Source organism: Polyodon spathula, chromosome 36 (assembly GCF_017654505.1).
Source record: "Polyodon spathula isolate WHYD16114869_AA chromosome 36, ASM1765450v1, whole genome shotgun sequence".
NCBI classification, from domain to species: Eukaryota; Metazoa; Chordata; class Actinopteri; order Acipenseriformes; family Polyodontidae; genus Polyodon; species Polyodon spathula.
This window is the reverse complement of record NC_054569.1, coordinates 356,733-376,732: the sequence shown is the minus strand read 5'-3', so window position 1 is coordinate 376,732 and position 20,000 is coordinate 356,733. Positions and strand designations below refer to the sequence as shown.

The following is a 20,000-nucleotide window of genomic DNA, read 5'->3' as shown; positions in this document are numbered from 1 at the left end:
CTGTTAAATACTGGACAGCGTTACATTTAGGAACAATAAAAGACACAGACTGCAGTGGCTTCAGTAACAAACGCTTTGACTGGAAGAACACTGGAGGCTTGAGAAAGTAGAGGCGTTTCAATGTGCTTTAACACTGCAGTGCTGGCCGCTCCCTGCTCTCCCCCCTCTCAGTGAAGGCAGGACAGCGTGTAGAAACGTTTGAGCAGCGCGTGGGTTTCAGAGTGTCCCCTCCCTGTCTCTCCGCAGTGCCCAGCCAGCCCCCGGAGAACGTGCGTGTGATGTCCATCACCTCGGACGTGGCGGTCCTGTCCTGGTCCGAGCCCCCCCGCATCACTCTGAACGGCGTGCTCAAGGGCTACAGAGTCGTCTTCTGGTCCCTCTTCCCCGATGGAGGTGGGTGCTGTGGGGCAAAGGAGCAGGTCCTGATACAGAGTAATTATCACACCGGCACCCAGATACGCGTGTGTGTGTGTGTGTGTGTGTGTTGTGTACTATGTTTATCGTTGTGCCTATTACAGTTTTTTTGTGTTTTTGTGTATCTAGAGAGAGAGAGAAACACACACAACTATTGAAAGACAAACTTACAGACATTCAGAGAAATATAGACAGACAGACAGCCTGTCATGCGCACACGCACACACACACACACACACACACACACACAGACAGGCAGCTAATTGTGTTTTTCTTGGCTAATGTGGATGTTTATGTTGTTTATGATGATTTAGCTCCTGTTCTTAACCACCCTCTCCCTTACTCTCTCTCTCCCTGCCTCTCCTCTCTCCCCCTCTCTATCTCTCTCCCTCCCCCTCTCTCTCTCCCCCTCTCTCTCTCTCTCTCCCCTCTCCTCTCGGTCATATCCCTCTCCTCTCTCCCCCTCCTTCCCCCTTTCTATTGGGAGAAGGGGGAGGAAGAGGGAAAGATCCTTCCCTCTCTCATCTCCTCTCCTCTCTCTCTCTCTCTCCCTCTCCCTCTCTCTCCCTCCTCTCTCTCCCTCTCTCTCCCTCTCCTCTCCCTCTCCTCTCTCCCTCTCTCTCTCTCTCTCTCTCCCTCCCTCTCCCGCTCTCTCTCCTCTCTCTCTCCTCTCTCTCTCTATCCCTCCCTCTCCCCCTCTCTTTCTCCCTCCCTCTCCCCCTCTTCTCTCTCTCTCAGAGTGGGGAGAGATGCAGAACATCACGACGACCCGTGAGAGAGTGGAGCTCAAAGGGCTGGAGAAATTCACCAACTACAGCGTGCAGGTGCTGGCGTACACGCAGGCCGGGGACGGAGTGAGGAGCAGCATGCTCTACATCCAGACCAAGGAGGACAGTGAGTGTTACTGGAGTGACTGGGGATCTGTGCGCTGGGCTTCCACGCTGTGTCAGTGACTGGGGATCTGTGCGCTGGGCTCCCACGCTGTGTCAGTGTCAGGGGAGCTGTGCGCTGGGCTCCCACGCTGTGTCAGTGTCTGGGGAGCTGTGCGCTGGGCTCCCAAGCTGTGTCAGTGACTGGGGAGCTGTGCGTTGGGCTCCCACGCTGTGTCAGTGACTGGGGAGCTGTGCGCTGGGCTCCCACGCTGTGTCAGTGTCAGGGGAGCTGTGCGCTGGGGAGCTGTGCGCTGGACTCCCACGCTGTGTCAGTGACTGGGGAGCTGTGCGCTGGGCTCCCACGCTGTGTCAGTGACTGGGACAGTGTTAGGGGAGCTGTGCGCTGGTCAGTGTATTGTAAACCCACCAGTGCAATATGCATTTCACTTAGTTGTGCACATCCAATCTATGCAGATCAAGATCAGTTCTTGGAGGAGACAGCGTGGTTAATAAAACAAAAGCAAGTAGTTTTATGGTACAAAAATACTTCAAGTAAATACAACACTATGGGTTGCATATAAAGAATACAGTATTCGGGTAATCAATGTTTAATAAGTAATGTCAGAGGAGTTTGCAAGGCAAGCGCAATACCAGTGGGTTTCTGGTGGTTCTGTACTGGAGTTCTGCATAAACCCGGATGGGAGAACCGCTCTATTCTGGTATAAACACACTGGATGGGTAAAGGAACCGCAAAATGAATCGCCGGGTTATTGGGCTGAATGATGTTTGTTGTAGATTTAGAGTCACCCCCTGGTTTAAAACACAGCAGTGTGCTCCTGCTGGTGGGGCGTCTGTCAGCCGATCCTCTGCCTCGTCGATTACACCTTGTGGATGGAGTTCAATGTTTTCAATGTCTGTTATTGATTGACTGAGCGACTGTGTGTTATTGTGGCTACATGTGTGTTGTCATTGTGTTACCGGGGTTGTGTGTGTTAGGGTTACACATATACTCCACGCACACACACACACACACACCCCTGGGGTCGGGCAATGTCTCTATAGACCCTCCCATGCTCTCTCAGCAGGGGGGGTTCAGATTAAGCTCCTTTGCCAGCTGATGTGTTGTTAGCAGTGTTAGTTGGAATCAGGAAGCTTGTGTCGTGTGAGAGAGAGCTGCAGGGCAGTGCAGAGCGGTTGTAAGGAGGGGATTACTTTCCTCTCTCCTGCTCGGATTAGACACGTTTCATTTGTGCTTACACTGCTGGATTACTCACACACTCACACACTCCCTCACTCACACATACAGTCTCTCACACTCACTCACACATACAGTAACTCACACACTCCCTCACTCACACACTCACTCAAACATACAGTCTCTCACACACTTACACACACACTCCCTCACTCACACATACAGTCTCTCACACACTCACACACTCACACATACAGTCTCTCACACACTCACTCCCTCACTCAAACATACAGTCTCTCACACACTCACTCCCTCACTCACACATACAGTCTCTCACTCACTCACACACTCACTCACACAGTATCTCACACACTCACACACTCACTCCCTCACTCACACATACAGTCTCTCACTCACTCACACACTCACTCCCTCACTCAAACATACAGTCTCTCACTCACTCACGCACTCAGACACTCACACACTCCCTTCCTCACTCAAACATACAGTCTCTCACATACTCACTCCCTCACTCACACACACAGTCTCTCACACACTCACACACTTACTCACTCACACATACACTCACTCACACATACAGTCTCTCACACACTCACACCTGCACTGTTCAAATGCAGCGTTCACTCTGTGTGGTGACCCAATTTCTTTCTGAAGCACGGTTCCCTGCTTAGTGCCACAATATGGCCAAGTGTGTGTGTGCCTGTGTGTGTGTGTCTTTGTGTGTATGTGTGCCTGTGTGTGTGTGTGTTTGTGTGTGTGTGTGTGTCAGTGTGTGTGTGTGTGTGTGTGTGTGTGTGTGTGTGTGTAACTCTTGCTGGAATCATGTCAAATTAAAATGTTCTTAATTATGATCATGTTGTGAAATGAACCCGCTCAGGTTCTGTCATATGGAAGAGGCCTGTCTCTCTGCTACCCTCTCCTCTCCCATCCCCTCTCTCTTCTCTCCTCCATGCATTATTCTCCCTCTCTCCCTCCTCCTTTCTCCTCTCATCCCCTCTCTCTTCCCCTCCACCTCCCTTCTCCCTCTCCCTCTCCTCTCTGTCCACACTGTGTGGGGGCAGCTGTGATTGGAGTGGAGTGGACAATGTGTCCTGAGGCAGGTCACACTCCTCGCTCGTCAAGCTGTTAAACTCAGGTGACATCCTTAACCCTTCGAGGCCTGTAGAAGCATATGGAGAGATGAAGGGAGCTTGAAGCAGCGCCTCTGTCTCACTGCACCCCAGGGGATCCCACAGGAGCCCACAGCTCCAAGTTACACTTTCATTTAAACACAACAGAAGGCTAGCTGTTGACAGTTCAGCTGAATAGCCTTTATCAAGAATAGCCCAGCAGTCACAGTGAGCGGGGTTAGGTGTATAGTCCAGTCACAGTGAGCAGGGTTAGCTGTATAGTGCAGTCACAGTGAGCAGGGTTAGCTGTATAGTCCAGCAGGGTTAGCTGTATAGTCCAGTCACAGTGAGCAGGGTTAGCTGTATAGTCCAGTCACAGTGAGCAGGGTTAGCTGTATAGTCCAGTCACAGTGAGCAGGGTTAGCTGTATAGTCCAGTCACAGTGAGCAGGGTTAGCTGTATAGTCCAGTCACAGTGAGCAGGGTTAGCTGTATAGTCCAGTCACAGTGAGCAGGGTTAGCTGTATAGTCCAGTCACAGTGAGCAGGGTTCGCTGTGTTGCTGTAACGCAGGATTTAAATACCGTTTTGTATGCATGAGAGCAACCAACAGCCCTCCAGAAGTGTTTCGTGAATCCTGAAATTTAATGCAGCGAAGCTTCATTTAATAACCCGTCCGCTGCTGCTTGTGCCCGGACCCCAGCTGGTGCTGTTGGGTCTTGTTCTCGTCAGGCTATAGGAGGTGATGGGAGAGCTTGTCTGAATTCACAGGACCCGGGGCAGAGCCTCACAACATGAGAATATGGAGCAGACAGGCGGGAGCGTGCAAGCAGGTGCCCAGACTGACTGCAGATTAATTGAGCATACAGATTAATCTACAATAATGACGAGGATGCACTTCCTACCCCCCCTCCTGCCTGCCCCAGATTCACTGACAGGGCAGGCCTGTTTACCCTCGCATATCGGGAGGAGCAGACTGTCCTGTTTCTGCGCTGGGTTCATCCCCCGAGCTGTGTGTGATCAGCTGGTCCAGGACATTATTACATTTAGAAATATCAGCAGCTGTCATAGTACTACTGACAACGCTTTCAAATTGCACTAATCCAGGGGATTGCGTTCAGATTATACATGTGTGTGTGTTTATCTGTCTGTCTGTGTCTGTCTGTTTATCTGTCTGTCTGTCCGTCTGTCTCTGTGTGTCTGTCTGTGTGTCTGTATGTGTGTGTGTGTGTGTGTGTGTGTGTGTGTGTGTGTGTGTGTGTGTGTGTGTGTGTGTGTGTGTGTGTGTGTGTGTGTGTCTGTGTGTGTGTGTGTGTGTGTGTGTGTGTGTGTGTGTGTGTGTGTGTGTGTGTGTGTGTGTGTGTGTGTGTGTGTGTGTGTGTGTGTGTGTCTGTGTGTGTGTGTGTGTGTGTGTGTCTGTGTGTGTGTGTGTGTGTGTGTGTGTGTGTGTGTGTGTGTGTGTGTGTGTGTGTGTGTGTGTGTGTGTGTGTGTGTGTGTGTGTGTGTGTGTGTGTGTGTGTGTGTGTGTGTGTGTGTGTGTGTGTGTGTGTGTGTGTGTGTGTGTGTGTGTGTGTGTGTGTGTGTGTGTGTGTGTGTGTGTGTGTGTGTGTGTGTGTGTGTGTGTGTGTGTGTGTGTGTGTGTGTGTGTGTGTGTGTGTGTGTGTGTGTGTGTGTGTGTGTGTGTGTGTGTGTGTGTGTGTGTGTGTGTGTGTGTGTGTGTGTGTCTGTGTGTGTGTGTGTGTGTGTGTGTGTGTGTGTGTGTGTGTGTGTGTGTGTGTGTGTGTGTGTGTGTGTGTGTGTGTGTGTGTGTGTGTGTGTGTGTGTATGTGTGTGTGTGTGTGTGTGTCTGTGTGTGTGTGTGTGTGTGTGTGTCTGTGTGTGTGTGTGTGTGTGTGTGTGTGTGTGTGTGTGTGTGTGTGTGTGTGTGTGTGTGTGTGTGTGTGTGTGTGTGTGTGTGTGTGTGTGTGTGTGTGTGTGTGTGTGTGTGTGTGTGTGTGTGTGTTAGTGTCTGTGTGTGTTAGTGTCTGTGTCCCTGCATTTATGAACTGTATGTATGTAATTAAATTCATTCACATTGTATTGCTCTGCAGAAAATCTTTTGGTTCTTTATCTGCACACAGCAGGAATGTCTGAAACAATCGATGTTACATAGAAACGGTCAGTTTGAATCACACAGGCTCCTCTGTAGTGCTGCCCATGGGCATCAACTCAGCGTGCTCTCTCTCCTTTGTTTAAAAGCACACGTTCACTTTTATTGGTGAAAAGTTCTGTTAATTCATTCCTGAACTCAGTCAGCGCTTCACGAAACACCTGCGATCAGGTTAGAAACGAGCAACACATTCACTGAAGCGCTTTCTAGGTAGGGATTGCTATCAGTGCAGGAGTGTGTGAACGGGTTTGCTATCAGTGCAGGAGTGTGTGAACGGGTTTGCTATCAGTGCAGGAGTGTGTGAACGGGTTTGCTATCAGTGCAGGAGTGTGTGAACGGGTTTGCTATCAGTGCAGGAGTGTGTGAACGGGTTTGCTATCAGTGCAGGAGTGTGTGAACGGGTTTGCTATCAGTGCAGGAGTGTGTGAACGGGTTTGCTATCAGTGCAGGAGTGTGTGAACGGGTTTGCTATCAGTGCAGGAGTGTGTGAACGGGTTTGCTATCAGTGCAGGAGTGTGTGAACGGGTTTGCTATCAGTGCAGGAGTGTGTGAACGGGTTTGCTATCAGTGCAGGAGTGTGTGAACGGGTTTGCTATCAGTGCAGGAGTGTGTGAACGGGTTTGCTATCAGTGCAGGAGTGTGTGAACGGGTTTGCTATCAGTGCAGGAGTGTGTGAACGGGTTTGCTATCAGTGCAGGAGTGTGTGAACGGGTTTGCTATCAGTGCAGGAGTGTGTGAACGGGTTTGCTATCAGTGCAGGAGTGTGTGAACGGGTTTGCTATCAGTGCAGGAGTGTGTGAACGGGTTTGCTATCAGTGCTGGAGTGTGTGAACGGGTTTGCTATCAGTGCAGGAGTGTGTGAACGGGTTTGCTATCAGTGCAGGAGTGTGTGAACGGGTTTGCTATCAGTGCAGGAGTGTGTGAACGGGTTTGCTATCAGTGCAGGAGTGTGTGAACGGGTTTGCTATCAGTGCAGGAGTGTGTGAACGGGTTTGCTATCAGTGCAGGAGTGTGTGAACGGGTTTGCTATCAGTGCAGGAGTGTGTGAACGGGTTTGCTATCAGTGCAGGAGTGTGTGAACGGGTTTGCTATCAGTGCAGGAGTGTGTGAACGGGTTTGCTATCAGTGCAGGAGTGTGTGAACGGGTTTGCTATCAGTGCAGGAGTGTGTGAATGGGTTTGCTATCAGTGCAGGAGTGTGTGAATGGGTTTGCTATCAGTGCAGGAGTGTGTGAACGGGTTTGCTATCAGTGCAGGAGTGTGTGAACGGGTTTGCTATCAGTGCAGGAGTGTGTGAACGGGTTTGCTATCAGTGCAGGAGTGTGTGAACGGGTTTGCTATCAGTGCAGGAGTGTGTGAACGGGTTTGCTATCAGTGCAGGAGTGTGTGAACGGGTTTGCTATCAGTGCAGGAGTGTGTGAACGGGTTTGCTATCAGTGCAGGAGTGTGTGAACGGGTTTGCTATCAGTGCAGGAGTGTGTGAACGGGTTTGCTATCAGTGCAGGAGTGTGTGAACGGGTTTGCTATCAGTGCAGGAGTGTGTGAACGGGTTTGCTATCAGTGCAGGAGTGTGTGAATGGGTTTGCTATCACCTCCCCAGCTGGAAGATTCATTTTCAGTTAGATGGTTTATAAAGCTCAGATTAATACACACCTAATTGCAGTCAGCTAGAACAATAAGCACAGCTAGCAAATATGAATTAGGAGGCCCCCTCTCTCTCTCCCTCTCCTCTCTGCCTCTCCCTCTCCCCATTCCTCTTCCCTTCCTTTTCCTTCACCCCTCCCCTCTCTGCCTCCACCTCTCACCCCCCTTCCTCTCCCCTCTTTGTCTCCACCCCTCACTCCTCCCTCCCTCTCCTCTCTGTCTCCACACCTCACTCCCCCCTCCCACTCCTCTCTGCCTCCACACCTCACTCTCCCCTCCCACGCTCCTCTACCTCCACACCTCACTCCCCCCTTCCACTCGTCTCTGCCTCCACCCCTCATTCCCCTCTCTGCCTCCACCTCTCACTCCCCCTCCCTCTCCTCTCTGTCTCCACTCCTCACTCCTCCCTCCCTCTCCTCTCTGTCTCCACTCCTCACTCCTCCCTCCCTCTCCTCTCTGTCTCCACCCCTCACTCCTCCCTCCCTCTCCTCTCTGTCTCCACCCCTCACTCCTCCCTCCCTCTCCTCTCTGTCTCCACCCCTCACTCCTCCCTCCCTCTCCTCTCTGTCTCCACCCCTCACTCCTCCCTCCCTCTCCTCTCTGTCTCCACCCCTCACTCCTCCCTCCCTCTCCTCTCTGTCTCCACCCCTCACTCCTCCCTCCCTCTCCTCTCTGTCTCCACCCCTCACTCCTCCCTCCCACTCTCCTCTCTGTCTCCACCCCTCACCTCTCTGTCTCCACCACTCACTCACCCTCCCACGCTCCTCTCTGTCTCCACCCCTCACTCCTCCCTCCCTCTCCTCTCTGCCTCCACCCCTCACTCCCCCTCCCTCTCCTCTCTGCATCCACCCCTCACTCCCCCTTGTTGCAGTATGTTCCAGATGCTGCCCTGTTCTGTGTTGTGCTGACACAGAGGAGTATTTTAATGCTAAGCCTATCAGGCATATTAGGGGATTGGAAGAGGCCATTAAAAGCCAATCTCTGCTTCTAAATATATGACTGAGACCGGCTTAACCCCGGTGCTTCCCCCCATCCATTCAATCAGATACGCAGGAAGAAAGAGATTTAAAATACTCTCTCTCATTCAAAAAAGCCAATCTCTGCTTCTAAATATATGACTGAGACCGGCTTAACCCCGGTGCTTCCCCCCATCCATTCAATCAGATACGCAGGAAGAAAGAGATTTAAAATACTCTCTCTCATTCAAACCCCTGTCACTAGTGGGTCCCAGGCCTGTCCCAAGCATGTGTGTTGCTCAGTCATGTTGCATTCATAGTCACTAGTGTTTGTATATTATAGTGACTCTGTGTATATTATAGTGAGGCTGTGTATATTATAGTGACTCTGTGTATATTATAGTGATGCTGTGTATATTATAGTGACGCTGTGTATATTATAGTGATGCTGTGTATATTATAGTGACTCTGTGTATATTATAGTGATGCTGTGTATATTATAGTGACTCTGTGTATATTATAGTGATGCTGTGTATATTATAGTGAGGCTGTGTATATTATAGTGATGCTGTGTATATTATAGTGACTCTGTGTATATTATAGTGAGGCTGTGTGTATTATAGTGATGCTGTGTATATTATAGTGACTCTGTATATTATAGTGATGCTGTGTATATTATAGTGATGCTGTGTATATTATAGTGACTCTGTGTATATTATAGTGAGGCTGTGTGTATTATAGTGACTCTGTGTATATTATAGTGAGGCTGTGTATATTATAGTGATGCTGTGTATATTATAGTGACTCTGTGTATATTATAGTGATGCTGTGTATATTATAGTGACTCTGTATATTATAGTGATGCTGTGTATATTATAGTGACTCTGTGTATATTATAGTGATGCTGTGTATATTATAGTGACTCTGTGTATATTATAGTGAGGCTGTGTATATTATAGTGATGCTGTGTATATTATAGTGATGCTGTGTATATTATAGTGACTCTGTGTATATTATAGTGACTCTGTGTATATTATAGTGACTCTGTGTATATTATAGTGATGCTGTGTATATTATAGTGACTCTGTATATTATAGTGACTCTGTGTATATTATAGTGACTGTGTATATTATAGTGAGGCTGTGTATATTATAGTGATGCTGTGTATATTATAGTGACTCTGTGTATATTATAGTGATGCTGTGTATATTATAGTGACTCTGTGTATATTATAGTGATGCTGTGTGTATTATAGTGAGACTGTGTATATTATAGTGATGCTGTGTATATTATAGTGACTCTGTGTATATTATAGTGAGAATGTGTATATTATAGTGATGCTGTGTATATTATAGTGACTCTATGTATATTATAGTGATGCTGTGTATATTATAGTGACTCTGTATATTATAGTGACTCTGTGTATATTATAGTGATGCTGTGTATATTATAGTGACTCTGTATATTATAGTGATGCTGTGTATATTATAGTGACTCTGTATATTATAGTGACTCTGTGTATATTGTAGTGACTCTGTATATTATAGTGAGGCTGTGTATATTATAGTGATGCTGTGTATATTATAGTGACTGTATATTATAGTGAGGCTGTGTATATTATAGTGACTCTGTGTATATTATAGTGAGGCTGTGTGTATTATAGTGATGCTGTGTATATTATAGTGATGCTGTGTATATTATAGTGAGGCTGTGTATATTACAGTGATGCTGTGTATATTATAGTGACTCTGTATATTATAGTGATGCTGTGTATATTATAGTGACTGTATATTATAGTGACTCTGTGTATATTATAGTGATGCTGTGTATATTATAGTGACTGTATATTATAGTGACTCTGTGTATATTATAGTGATGCTGTGTATATTATAGTGACTCTGTATATTATAGTGATGCTGTGTATATTATAGTGACTCTGTATATTATAGTGATGCTGGGTATATTATAGTGACTCTGTGTATATTATAGTGATGCTGTCTATATTATAGTGACTCTGTATATTATAGTGAGGCTGTATATATTATAGTGATGCTGTGTATATTATAGTGACTCTGTGTATATTATAGTGATGCTGTGTGTATTACAGTGATGCTGTGTATATTATAGTGACTCTGTGTATATTATAGTGACTCTGTATATTATAGTGACTCTGTGTATATTGAGGTGGCGTTGCTGACTCATCATTGACGCTTTGCTTCTGTTTGTCTTGCAGTTCCAGGCCCCCCTGCTGGGATCAAGGCAGTCCCCTCCTCTGCCAGCAGTGTTGTGGTGTCTTGGCTCCCCCCAACAAAGCCCAATGGTATCATCCGCAAGTACACCATCTTCTGCTCCAGCCCTGGCTCTGGGCAGCCAGTAAGTCAACTAGAGAGGGGGGGTCTACCTGTACAGCTGACATTAAACTGACATTACAGCTCCCAATATCCCAAACCCAAGGCTTCTTCTAAAAAACAACAAGAGCTCTTCCCAGTATGGAACACTGCAATACATCTCAATGCAGTGCAGTATAGTACAGTACAGTACAGTGCAATTCAATACAGTACAGTAAAGCACAGTACAGTACAGTACAATACAATACAATACAATACAATACAACACAATACAATACAGCACAGTACAATACAATACAATACAATACAACACAATACAATACAATACAATACAATACAACACAGTACAGTACAGTACAATACAATACAATACAACACAACACAATACAGCACAGCACAGTACAGTACAGTACAGTACAATACAATACAATACAATACAGTACAATACTATACAATAAAATACAGCACAGTACAGTACAGCACATTACAGTACAGCACAGTACAGTACAATACAATACAACACAATACAATACAATACAATACAATACAGTACAGTACAGTACAGTACAGTACAGTACAGTACAGTACAATACAATACAGCACAGTACAGTACAATACAATACAGTACAATACTATACAGCACAGTACAGTACAGCACAGTACAGTACAGTAAAATACAATATGATGAAAATGAATGAAAACCTGGGCTTGGTAAACTAACTGTACACTACCCTGGCAAACTGTCACACAATCAACACACATATGCATACATATAAACAAGCTCAAAGAAGCACACACACACACGCTGACACACTCACACACATATTTATAGAGAAGCTCTAATAAAGGGGGGGTGGCTGGGGTGGAATTATAGCCAACCTGCAAATTCCTGCTTATCAAAAAGCCCTGTCTCAAATTCATTTTAATATCTGTGTCTCATCACATTGCCATGACAACCTAATCTTCTCATCACAAGGACAGGGTGGCAGGGAATGAGCGAGGGACTGGTTAAACTGCTGGCATCGGATACACATCAAAAGTGAGAGAGAGAAGGAGAAAGAGGAGAAACAGAAAAGGAAATGAAAAGAAAGGCACTCCCTCAGGACTCTCACTCTCAGCACACTCTGTCTCACTCTCAGCACTCTCTCAGGACTCTCACTCAGGACTCTGACTCTCAGTACGCTCTGTCTCACTCTCAACACTCACTGTGTCTCACTCAGCACTCTCTCAGGACTCAATCTCAGCACTCTCTCAGGACTCTGACTCTCAGTACGCTCTGTCTCACTCTCAACACTCACTGTGTCTCACTCAGCACTCTCTCAGGACTCAATCTCAGCACTCTGGCTCTCAGTACGCTCTGTCTCACTGTCAACACTCTCTCAGGACTCTCACTCTCAACACTCACTGTGTCTCACTCAGCACTCTCTCAGGACTCTCACTCTCTCAGAACTCTCACTCTCAGGACTCTGACTCAGCATGCTCTGTGTCTCACTCAGCACTCTCTCAGGACTCAATCTCAGCACTCTCTCAGGACTCAATCTCAGCACTCTCTCAGGACTCTGACTCTCAGTACGCTCTGTCTCACTCTCAACACTCACTGTGTCTCACTCAGGACTCTCTCAGGACTCAATCTCAGCACTCTCTCAGGACTCTCACTCTCAGCACTCTCAGGACTCTGACTCAGCACACTCTGTGTCTCACTCAGCACTCTCTCAGGACTCTCACTCTCTCAGGACTCTCACTCTCAGGACTCTGACTCAGCACACTCTGTGTCTCACTCAGCACTCTCTCAGGACTCTCACTCTCAGCATGCTCTCAGGACTCTTACTCTCAGCACGCGCTGTGTCTCACTCTCAGCACTCTGTCTGCTGTGTGCTTTCCACTGCACAGCCCCAACACTGGCTGCAGCACCAGCTTTCCCTTAGAAAAGATCCCCATGGTAACAGCAAAGCAAAGTGTAATAAGACACAGTGAAAGCATGGCAACCCAAGGTAAACCGAGGCAAATCCAAAGTATAACCATGAGTAAACCATGGTGGAAAACTGCAAAGTGACCGTGCGACACTTCTATAAGGAATGACTGCACTTCTGAAGGGAAAGTTAGATGAGCCACACCCTGAAGTAGCAGCTGCCCTTAACCTCCTATCCACTGTGAGATCTGCTGGGTTTGCACAAGGCTCTGCGATGCATGAAGGAGCTCAGTGACAGCACAGAGACTGTGTGAAATACCACCCTGTGAGAATAGATAAGGCATCAGTGTACTGCAGCTGGGCGTGTTCTGTGTTTGTTTCTGCTTCACTATCAGCGTCCAGATCTCCTTACATGCTGGAGGAAGAGCTGACTATCTGTTCACAGAGGAGATAGGATCCAGCTTCCTCAGATAATACTGATACAGCAAAGCTCTGGAAACCTGTAGTCAGCTTTCTCCTCTGCTTTATCCTGGAGGGGATACAGGGCTCTCTATAACTGATGCTGATACCCTGCTTTTCCAATGACCTGGTGCTGAGAGGCAGGATGTCACCAGCTGGACCCTCAGCCAGGCCTGCCCTCTTTCTGAGAGAGCGCAGTGCAGCTGGACCCTCAGCCAGGCCTGCCCTCTTTCTGAGAGAGCGCGGTGCAGCTGGACCCTCAGCCAGGCCTGCCCTCTTTCTGAGAGAGCGCGGTGCAGCTGGACCCTCAGCCAGGCCTGCCCTCTTTCTGAGAGAGCGCGGTGCAGCTGCACCCTCAGCCAGGCCTGCCCTCTTTCTGAGAGAGAGCGGTGCAGCTGGACCCTCAGCCAGGCCTGCCCTCTTTCTGAGAGAGAGCGGTGCAGCTGGACCCTCAGCCAGGCCTGCCCTCTTTCTGAGAGAGAGCGCAGTGCAGCTGGACCCTCAGCCAGGCCTGCCCTCTTTCTGAGAGAGCGCGGTGCAGCTGGACCCTCAGCCAGGCCTGCCCTCTTTCTGAGAGAGAGCGCGGTGCAGCTGGACCCTCAGCCAGGCCTGCCCTCTTTCTGAGAGAGCGCGGTGCAGCTGGACCCTCAGCCAGGCCTGCCCTCTTTCTGAGAGAGCGCGGTGCAGCTGGACCCTCAGCCAGGCCTGCCCTCTTTCTGAGAGAGCGCGGTGCAGCTGGACCCTCAGCCAGGCCTGCCCTCTTTCTGAGAGAGCGCGGTGCAGCTGGACCCTCAGCCAGGCCTGCCCTCTTTCTGAGAGAGAGCGCAGTGCAGCTGGACCCTCAGCCAGGCCTGCCCTCTTTCTGAGAGAGAGCGGTGCAGCTGGACCCTCAGCCAGGCCTGCCCTCTTTCTGAGAGAGCGCGGTGCAGCTGGACCCTCAGCCAGGCCTGCCCTCTTTCTGAGAGAGAGCTCAGTGCAGCTGGACCCTCAGCCAGGCTTGCCCTCTTTCTGAGAGAGCGCGGTGCAGCTGGACCCTCAGCCAGGCCTGCCCTCTTTCTGAGAGAGCGCGGTGCAGCTGGACCCTCAGCCAGGCCTGCCCTCTTTCTGAGAGAGCGCGGTGCAGCTGGACCCTCAGCCAGGCCTGCCCTCTTTCTGAGAGAGCGCGGTGCAGCTGGACCCTCAGCCAGGCCTGCCCTCTTTCTGAGAGAGCACGGTGCAGCTTTTTCAAGTGTGTGCGTGTGAGCGTGTGTGCTGTCAGCCAGTGTGTCTTTCTGAGAGAGCGTGGTGCAGTGTGTGGCCTGTGTGTGTGAGAGTGTCAGTGCAGTGTCAGTGTGTGTCTTTGTGTTTCCCACCATTGTGTGTGTGTGTGTGTGTGTGTGTGTGTGTGTGTGTGTGTGTGTTTGCTCTCAGTTCTGTGTGTGTGGGTGTGCATGCCTGGTGTTTGTGTCTTGTTTCTCATACTCTCTTGCTCTGTTTCTCAGGCCCCCAGTGAGTACGAGACCAGTCCGGAGCTCCTGTTCTATCGCATCGCTCACCTGAACCGCGGGCAGCAGTACCTGCTCTGGGTCGCGGCCGTCACCTCGGCAGGAAGAGGAAACATCAGCGAGAAGGTCACCGTGGAGCCTGCTGGGAAGGGTGAGCGTTTCACAAACAAATACAAAAATCACTCGCCGCCTGATTTAGAACTTACTGTTTATTTTTGGAGTTTGAGTTTTCCTGCTGCTAATTACTGCTCTCACTCCCCCTCTCCCCTCTCCCCTATCCCCTCTCCCACTCTCCCCCTCTCCTCTCTCCCCTATCACCTCTCCCACTCTCCCCCTCTCTCCCTCTCTCCCTCCTCTCCTCCTCTCCCCTCTCCTCCCCTCTCCCCCTCTCCCACTCTCCCTCTCTCCCCGCCTCCTCTGCCACACTCTCTCCCCGAGCAAGGCACCCCCCCTCCCGTGTCACCGGAAAGCGAGTCAGGCTGGACACAGCAGAGCGGTTTCTGTAGGAAAACACTGCTGTTAATTATTTAATGGGCTTGCGCAGCTATATTAACTGGCCTCTGCTGGGAAGACAAGAAGTGTCTTAACAAATAGACGAGTGATTTGTAGCGCGAGGGAGGCGATCGATATCCTCTGGATTACACAGAGAACACTCAATACTGCTCGCCACACTCCACACTTAATAACAAGCTTTATAAACCCATTCTCCGGGAGGCGGGCCCCAGTCAATACTTTACTGAAGGAGAAATGGCAACAGACCATTAAGAGATCAAGAAATTGCCTGTTTGTGTTTATTCTGAGGCCTCCAGCAGAGACACCGTGCTGAGATTCCACACAAGTGTTTACCTGCCTGTCTGACGTGCAGCAGGGTCAGCTGGTCTGGTCAACACCTGCATGGGCTGCTGTTTATTGTACAAAGTGGGGTTGCTGGCCCAGAGTACAGCTTCAGCATACTCACAGCACAGCACAGCGCAGCACAGCACAGCACAGCACAGCATAGTACAGTACAGCACAGCATAGTACAGCACAGCGCAGCGCAGCGCAGCGCAGCACAGCACAGCACATCACAACATAACATATCACAACACAGCACAGCACAGCATAGCATAGCACAGCACAGCACAGCACAGCACAGCACAGCACAGCATAGCATAGCACAGCAGAGCACAGCACAACATGACACAGAACAGCACAGCACAAAATAGCATATCCCAGCACATCACAGCACAGCAGAGCACAACATGACACAACATAGCGCAACGCAGCACAGCATAACATGACACAGCACAGCACAGCACAACATAGCACAGCACAGCACAGTGTAGTGTAGTACTGTTTAGTGTACTGTTCAGTGTAGCTATAACTCTGAGCCCCTCTTCTCCTCCCTCCAGCCCCAGCGAAGATCATCTCTTTTGGGGGCACAGTCACCACCCCCTGGATGAAGGATGTGCGCCTGCCCTGCAGCTCTGTGGGAGAGCCCGCCCCCACCATCAAGTGGACCAAGGACAGGTGAGCTGTATAGCACCTTTCCCAGGACCCTTACAAATGAGACAGCATGCTGCAGTGTGAGGGTCCGGACTGATGTCATGATGCTCCCATGTTAATACCGTGTTATTCGCAATGTCGTGACATTCCCGTTGTTGATCCCGTGTTCTCCCTTGTGCCGCAGTGAGGACTCTGCTATCCCGGTCATGCTGGACGGGCAGCGCCTCATCCTGGCCGATGGAACCCTGGTGCTGCGCGCCGTCAAGGCCGAGGATTCTGGGTACTACACCTGCACCGCTACGAACACGCTGGGCTTCGACACCATCATCATCAATCTGCAGGTGCAAGGTACAGTCCACTGCTATGTGCGGTTGCATCAGCACTGGTGGTACAGGGTAAAGTGTTCACTGTCCCCCGTGCGCTTGGATGAGTGTAAACTAGGATCATCAAATACGAGAGCACCGCACGGGTAGAGTGTGCGCCGTCATCACCACACAGTTGTGTGGAGCACTGGGGTACCCCCCCCCAGCCTGATGTCTCCCCTCTCATGTCTCTGTGTCTGTCTGTGTCTGTCTGTGTGCTCAGTGCCTCCGGACCAGCCTCGCCTGACAGTCTCCACCACCTCCACCTCCTCCATCACACTGGCCTGGATCCCGGGAGACAACGGGGGCAGCTCCATCCGAGGTAGGGAGGGAGAGCGAGAGTGTGAGAGAGAGAGAGAGAGAATCACACACACACTCTCTCACACTCGCTGTGCGGTGTATATCAGTGTTCGGGAGTGTGCTGGGAAGTCAGTGGCAGTGTGTGTGTGTGTGTGTGCGTGCAGAGGTTAGAGAAGGTGCGATGGGGGAGGTGTAGTAAAGGCGTAAGAAACACAAGGACAGTCCAGGCAACTCCCGCCAGAGGGAGACAACGAGAGTCTTTCTTAATGTATTTTTTTAAACGTATTTCGCAAATGGAAACATATTTCCCCTTTTAATGTGATCCCAGCTTGCCTGCAGTGCACATGAAAACACTGCAGAGAGGCACTTCTTACAGAAAGACAGGGCTGCTCATTTATTTTATCAGTGATTAAAGACATGTTTGAGTCGCTTGCTCAGCACATAGGCCTCCTGTCCGCAGATCATTACCGCCACCCTGTGGCTGACAGCTGCAACAACACGTGTAGGACCAGCATGTTGAAGCAGTGCTGTGCTGAGCGGGTGATGATGTCACGCCTCGCTGGAACTCTCCCCTTTAGCTGCAGGGGAATAGTTTTAAATGCGTTTTCTTAATGAGATTTCCGTAATGTTTCCCATTTATGATGTTCTTTTCATTGTAATCACTTCTCTTTCTAAAGCCCCATTCAGCGCTCCTTTCTGCTGACACGCTGATCTGTGTAATGAGCCTCTACAAGGCAGCCCTGATTGCGCCATTCATTGGGCAGCACAATGGAGCCTGTCTTAAGAGCTTATTCAACCCCTCCCAGCGCAATCACTCTCACACAGGCAAGAGCACCCTCCCAGCACACACACTCTCACACAGGCAAGAGCACCCTCCCAGCACACACACAGGCAGGAGCACCCTCCCAGCGCACACACTCTCACACAGGCAAGAGCACCCTCCCAGCGCACTCACACACACACAGGCAGGAGCACCCTCCCAGCGCACACACTCTCACACAGGCAAGAGCACCCTCCCAGCACACACACAGGCAGGAGCACCCTCCCAGCGCACACACTCTCACACAGGCAGGAGCACCCTCCCAGCGCACACACTCTCACACAGGCAGGAGCACCCTCCCAGCGCACACACTCTCACACAGGCAGGAGCACCCTCCCAGCGCACACACTCTCACACAGGCAGGAGCACCCTCCCAGCGCACACACTCTCACACAGGCAGGAGCACCCTCCCAGCGCACACACTCTCACACAGGCAGGAGCACCCTCCCAGCACACTCTCACACAGCACACCCTCCCAGCAGGCAGGAGCACCCTCCCACGCACACACTCTCACACAGGCAGGAGCACCCTCCCAGCGCACACACTCTCACACAGGCAGGAGCACCCTCCCAGCGCACACACTCTCACACAGGCAGGAGCACCCTCCCAGCGCACACACTCTCACACAGGCAGGAGCACCCTCCCAGCGCACACACTCTCACACAGGCAGGAGCACCCTCCCAGCGCACACACTCTCACACAGGCAGGAGCACCCTCCCAGCGCACACACTCTCACACAGGCAGGAGCACCCTCCCAGCGCACACACTCTCACACAGGCAGGAGCACCCTCCCAGCGCACACACTCTCACACAGGCAGGAGCACCCTCCCAGCGCACACACTCTCACACAGGCAGGAGCACCCTCCCAGCGCACACACTCTCACACAGGCAGGAGCACCCTCCCAGCACACACTCTCACACAGGCAGGAGCACCCTCCCAGCGCACACACTCTCACACAGGCAGGAGCACCCTCCCAGCACACACTCTCACACAGGCAGGAGCACCCTCCCAGCGCACACACTCTCACACAGGCAGGAGCACCCTCCCAGCGCACACACTCTCACACAGGCAGGAGCACCCTCCCAGCGCACACACAGGCACACAGCGCACACACTCTCACACAGCAGGAGCACCCTCCCAGCGCACACACTCTCACACAGGCAGGAGCACCCTCCCAGCGCACACACTCTCACACAGGCAGGAGCACCCTCCCAGCGCACACACTCTCACACAGGCAGGAGCACCCTCCCAGCGCACACACTCTCACACAGGCAGGAGCACCCTCCCAGCGCACACACTCTCACACAGGCACACCCTCCCAGCTCTCACACAGGCAGGACCCTCCCAGCACACACACACACAGGCAGGAGCACCCTCCCAGCGCACACACTCTCACACAGGCAAGAGCACCCTCCCAGCACACACACAGAGCACCCTCCCACTCACACACAGGCAGGAGCACCCTCCCAGCGCACACACTCTCACACAGGCAGGAGCACCCTCCCAGCGCACACACACAGGAGCACCCTCCCAGGAGCACCCTCCCACTCTCACACAGGCAGGAGCACCCTCCCAGCGCACACACTCTCACACAGGCAAGAGCACCCTCCCAGCGCACACACTCTCACACAGGCAGGAGCACCCTCCCAGCGCACACACAGGCAGGAGCACCCTCCCAGCGCACACACACGCAGGCAGGAGCACCCTCCCAGCGCACACACTCTCACACAGGCAGGAGCACCCTCCCAGCGCACACACTCTCACACAGGCAGGAGCACCCTCCCAGCGCACACACTCTCACACAGGCAGGAGCACCCTCCCAGCGCACACACACTCACACAGGCAGGAGCACCCTCCCAGCGCACACACTCTCACACAGGCAGGAGCACCCTCCCAGCGCACACACTCTCACACAGGCAGGAGCACCCTCCCAGCACACACTCTCACACAGGCAGGAGCACCCTCCCAGCGCACACACTCTCACACAGGCAGGAGCACCCTCCCAGCGCACACACTCCCAGCGCACACACTCTCACAGGCAGCGCACACACTCTCACACAGGCAGGAGCCCCTCCCAGCGCACACACTCTCACACAGGCAGGAGCACCCTCCCAGCGCACACACTCTCACACAGGCAGGAGCACCCTCCCAGCGCACACACTCTCACACAGGCAGGAGCACCCTCCCAGCACACACACTCTCACACAGGCAGGAGCACCCTCCCAGCGCACACACACTCACACAGGCAGGAGCACCCTCCCAGCGCACACACTCTCACACAGGCAGGAGCACCCTCCCAGCGCACACACTCTCACACAGGCAGGAGCACCCTCCCAGCGCACACACTCTCACACAGGCAGGAGCACCCTCCCAGCGCACACACACACAGGCAGGAGCACCCTCCCAGCGCACACACTCTCACACAGGCAGGAGCACCCTCCCAGCGCACACACTCTCACACAGGCAGGAGCACCC

General features: G+C 51.4%; 1 protein-coding gene across 1 annotated transcript in view; it reads left to right on the top strand.

Moving 5' to 3' along the window:
* The window catches only part of LOC121303945 (Down syndrome cell adhesion molecule-like protein 1 homolog), a 151,542-nt gene that overhangs the window by 126,233 nt on the left and 5,309 nt on the right, over positions 1 to 20,000 (top strand). The window contains exons 20-26 of the mRNA XM_041234845.1: positions 247 to 393; positions 1,153 to 1,308; positions 10,591 to 10,730; positions 14,555 to 14,708; positions 15,949 to 16,066; positions 16,227 to 16,390; positions 16,628 to 16,726. Of these exons, the coding sequence (XP_041090779.1) occupies positions 247 to 393; positions 1,153 to 1,308; positions 10,591 to 10,730; positions 14,555 to 14,708; positions 15,949 to 16,066; positions 16,227 to 16,390; positions 16,628 to 16,726 (978 nt within the window). The remainder of the gene's footprint in view (positions 1 to 246; positions 394 to 1,152; positions 1,309 to 10,590; positions 10,731 to 14,554; positions 14,709 to 15,948; positions 16,067 to 16,226; positions 16,391 to 16,627; positions 16,727 to 20,000) is intronic.